The following is a 4,455-nucleotide window of genomic DNA, read 5'->3' as shown; positions in this document are numbered from 1 at the left end:
TCTACAATGTTCATCTGGGTCCTGAGTTTCCTTCTGCGTCATAAAAACATTTTACCCATCGGCGGGCCCACTCTTCGATAAAAGTACGTTCTGAAAATACACAAATACTAGAAGATCCCTATTCCGTATATCTATGGATCCGCTGGCTCATTTCACGGCAAAAAGGCATCAAGGATAATCTGCAGATCCTCACGGCAGATGGATCCTAGCAAATCCTTTTCCGTATTTTCTATGGATTCGTTGCCCACCTCACAGCAGACGGATCATAGGAAATACCCTTTCCGTATTTTCTATGGATTCGTTGCCCCACCTCACGGCAGACGGATCCTAGGAAATACCATTTCGTATTTTCTATGGATTTGTTACCCCCACCTCTCATTTTTCACAAAAAGTGCAGGTTTCGCGAAAAGAAGTCCGATTTCCGATCAGACATACACATTGTTTGTCGAAAAATAGTAATTTGCTCTAGGCCTCTCACACCGGTACTTGGTCGGGTCGAGTTTTGAGGACTACGTGACTTGAATGTGGCTGGGCTACTTCCCAACATGGTGGACTGACCTAGCAGAAATAACTGAAAATAAAGGCGACCCTAAGCCAGGCATGCTGAAGAACTTAAGCTTTTTGTATTTTGGCGACTCTCCCAGAGAGAGAGCCATTAATATTCTAAAATGGCAGGGTGTCCATACGGAAAACGTCAGTGTTGATTTGTTGGCCCGTATAAGAATAACTATTTATCTATTGATAAGGAAAAGAAGGCATAACTAGCCAGTCTTTCGAGTGCGGATGCATCTTTTAATATGCCCTGTAAGTTAAGATCGCAACACTCGTCAATGAGTGAGCACAGGGATTTCATAACTAGATTTGTGTCAATATTGCTCTCAAAAGGTATCAACCTACATGTATTAGTAGTCATTAATTGAATCCCAAAAATTGCAGCTAGGACCATCCAGGTCCTGCATAGCCATGCTGGCCGGCGTCTGGAATTGGACATATTTCCGCGCGTCGTCATCGTATGCAGGCCATTCTGGGGCGGACTTCTCTTGGCATGGGCCGTTGTTGGGGTTACCTGTGTGGGCAAAGTTGGACCAATAGCAGGCCATGAGGTCAGCTAGGGTCACTTCTTCAGCCGTGTACGTGTAAAGGTCCATGGAATTACCGTGCCAGGAGAAGGGAAGCTCCGCCCCGTGACAGCTGTGATTGACACAAAACTGGAAGTGCGGGCCCCACCCTGGGAAGGAGAACGCGTGCGCAAACTGGTACAGGAACACGTCGTTCTGTGCACCCACGTGACCCCTCACGGCCGCTCGGTTCGCGCATGTGAACAACCATTCAGTCCCGAGTGTCGACATGATTGGCCTTTGGTCGTCGCTGCTCTTATCTGCCGGGTATTCGCGAAGAACTTCTAAGACTTTCCACGGTTCTATCGCTAGCGAAGGCAGCAAAAACCCAGTCATGTATTCGTAGTACCCCAGAGCTGACACCGGCTTGCCGAACCCCTCATACACGTACATGACCGCTTCTTCACTGGTGGTGCCGATTATGATTGGCTTCTTCTGCGCATGTCCATTTCGGAAAGTGTCCACGGTTTGTTCTAGCAGTTCCACGCCGTCCACATGTGGACCCCACGGCACGAAAATCTCGATGGGATACTTCAGACTCACTTGCAGTTTGTTCCCTGCCTTAGTCTGCAGAAAAATACGAATAACAAAAAAATGCTTTATTGACATTCCGGGTATTTAGGAAGTAACTACCCTTATCGGTATTTATCACCTCATACTACTGTGTGAGGTGAGCTGTTATGACCTTCAATGTTCACGGAAGAGATGATAACATCCTGAATCTGTCTTTTATAATAATGGCTACAGATACACAAGCGGCTGGCCTGGCATTAGAGGACGAGGTATCTAAATGATGAAACAGAACGTTGTATATGCGAAAGATATGAAATAAGTTTCTGAAACCAAAGTTCGAGACAAATTTGGCAATGTTCTGTTACCTGAGCAACGATGATATCTTGCGGCTGTTTTCCCGCCATGCACGTCATGTCGTCATGGTGACAGCCTAGCTCTTCTGCAAAGTACTTGCCAAGTCTGGTGGCTTCGTCCTGCGTTCTGTACAACACATATTATATCACATGCATGTACAAAATACAATAATAACGTTACAAGTTTATGCTTTCAAAATATCAGAATTCAGTCAAACTTGTGACCAATCAATGGACTTGAAGAAAACGACCACAGTGTACAGGTGGTCAAGACAGGATTTTTGATGCTTGGCCATCAGAGGGAGTCGCTAGTACAGGTCCGACTTTATGCTATTTTTCTCTCCACACAGTAGTTCTGCAAAGAGGAGAAAACAACAACAAACAAGAGAACAAAAAGAAATGAAAAAAAAAAAACATGCCTGTATGGGATTCCCAGTGGATCGCTCTCGATGATGCCCTGCTTGAACAGGTCCGCTGATTGGTTATTACAGAGATGAACACTGATGGACATACCGCCGGCACTTTCACCAAATAGAGTGACCTGGGGGGTAAAATGTGGACAACTTTAGCTACAAGGTATACCTGAGTATTAGAAACTCCAACATATATAAGGCTTATACTAAATTCTATACTTAAGTCTTTTGTAGAGTAGATTACTTTCATTAGAGTTGCTGTCATAATAAGCATATTACCGCCATAAGTTGTATCTTATTGAATTATCTAGTGTTCCTTACTGACCTTAATGTCCTTACATTTATTTCCCTTTGTTACTCTGTGACACTGGAGTGGAGGGTAACCTCCAGTAACAGAGTATTGTAATCACTTTGTGCGTTGGCTGTTAGGTTCGCACCTATATCTCTATGTTCCGTATGCCGCAATCGCATGTGGATTGGCATGTCGTCTGTACTCGGTTAGGAAATGATGCACGTTGTTTTTATTTCGCCGTAGCTGTTTTTATTATGGATGTAATAATTTCAGTTTTCACCCCTACGCCGTCCGGTATAGTGGTTCAGGTCTTCCTTATGATTGTGCCTTAAGCGTTGTAGTTATTTGATACCGTCAAGCAGATGTTGGCCTCGTCGGAAATTGACAACAGCTGTGCTACCTGGTACCCGGGAAAAGTAGGCATTTGATTGACAGGGGTCATTAAAGGAACATAAAAGTCGGTTCTCAATGAGCCACACAGGAAAGTATATTCCAGAACAGCTGTTGGAGATGAACTCTGCGATAAGGTTTTGTCAACAACTCGGGAATAAGCAGACACTAACGTGAACACACAATTTTAACCCAGTGAAGCTAGGCTCCCTCAGGTGTAGGGTATGCAGACGCAGACTTAGCGATAAGGGGCCAGAATATGTACGAGGACAGAGGCGGTTATGGGTACATGGCTCTTGTCCCTATCCAGAGCTTGACATGCAAGTCAAGCAGATATAGGGTGGTGACATTGTGACGATCTCCAAGCAGACGTTGGGAAACTTAACTATTTGTAGCACTACACCACTAGCACGTACCATATCAACAGCTCGTTTCTACACATGAATTCTGGAGCAGTTAGTTTTCGCAGACTCCCACTGGCACTGATCATAATATTCATATATATAAACACCGAGTCACACACCACGGAAAACATCACAACCAACATAAACCATAATTAGGTCACAGAGTTTGTTACCTACAGTCACTTGTTTATTTTTAAGTCAATTGTATTCTGACTAACACATGTACATGCACAAATTGCTAGTAATCTCTTATTCACGAGGCTAAACAGTATGAAAGAAGAAGAAGAATTGTCGTTGTGCAATCAATCAAGTTCTTTGCTAAGTTGTCGAAGTCGCTTCAATGAGAACTAGACAAGGAAAGCTCTGAATGAAAAAGGATTGTGTATGCTTTTCCCGCTCTCTACAAAGACCAAGAAAAGGAGACAATAAAAAGAACAGAAAATGATTTTAGAAAATAAAAGTTTGTTTCACCTGTTTTGGATCGCCACCAAACGCATCGATGTTCTCCTGCACCCATTGCATCGCCAGTCGCTGGTCCATAATCCCGTAGTTACCTTTGGATGCGTTCTTCCCGGTGCCAGCTGTCAAGAAGCCAAGGACACCTACAAATGCACATACGTGTAATGCATGACACCTTCCAAATATTGACTTAAGACATTCATTTAAGCTTGTACTTTCAAGTACAGGAAAGGCAACTATTGCTCTTTAGATAACACTTAAATGTTTGAAATGTAACAACTCAATATAATATCGTTAATGATTTCATTATGCTACCAACGAAATACAAGTTATGCACAGAGGCATTGCTCTTTTTGGTATACATTTGGAGCTCTACACACTCTACATACCCAGTCTGTAGTTGAACGTTACAACAACGACTCCTGTCTTATTGGCGTAGTACTGCCCGTCATATAAGATGACCTCGCTTGACCCCCTGATGAACTGTCCGCCGTGTATCCACATCATGACGGG

At 43.7% G+C, this 4,455-nt stretch overlaps 1 protein-coding gene across 1 annotated transcript; it reads right to left on the bottom strand.

Moving 5' to 3' along the window:
* Window positions 1–771: 771 nt before the first annotated feature.
* LOC118409065 (crystal protein-like) lies at window positions 772–4,449 on the bottom strand. The gene is made up of 5 exons (XM_035809932.1): window positions 4,332–4,449; window positions 3,955–4,085; window positions 2,404–2,525; window positions 1,997–2,111; window positions 772–1,685 (listed from the first exon to the last, which is right to left on the bottom strand). Exons 1-5 carry the CDS (start codon window positions 4,447–4,449, stop codon window positions 903–905), a joined length of 1,269 nt encoding a protein of 422 aa, XP_035665825.1. The 3' UTR covers window positions 772–902.
* Window positions 4,450–4,455: the final 6 nt, after the last annotated feature.

This window comes from Branchiostoma floridae, unplaced genomic scaffold (genome assembly GCF_000003815.2).
Source record: "Branchiostoma floridae strain S238N-H82 unplaced genomic scaffold, Bfl_VNyyK Sc7u5tJ_943, whole genome shotgun sequence".
Taxonomy (NCBI): Eukaryota; Metazoa; Chordata; class Leptocardii; order Amphioxiformes; family Branchiostomatidae; genus Branchiostoma; species Branchiostoma floridae.
The sequence above is the reverse complement of the archived record's forward strand: the minus strand, read 5'-3'. Positions and strand labels throughout refer to the sequence as shown.

What these genes read in the sequence shown, in the direction of transcription:
- LOC118409065 (XM_035809932.1), bottom strand. Translation starts at nt 4,449, where the DNA reads ATGATGTGGATACACGGCGGACAGTTCATCAGGGGGTCAAGCGAGGTC. An exon ending in TTGGTGGCGATCCAAAACAG is followed by an intron (nt 2,526 to 3,954) that starts GTGAAACAAACT and finishes TTTACCCCCCAG; the next exon opens with GTCACTCTATTTGGTGAAAG. An exon ending in CCACTGGGAATCCCATACAG is followed by an intron (nt 2,112 to 2,403) that starts GCATGTTTTTTT and finishes TGTGTTGTACAG; the next exon opens with AACGCAGGACGAAGCCACCA.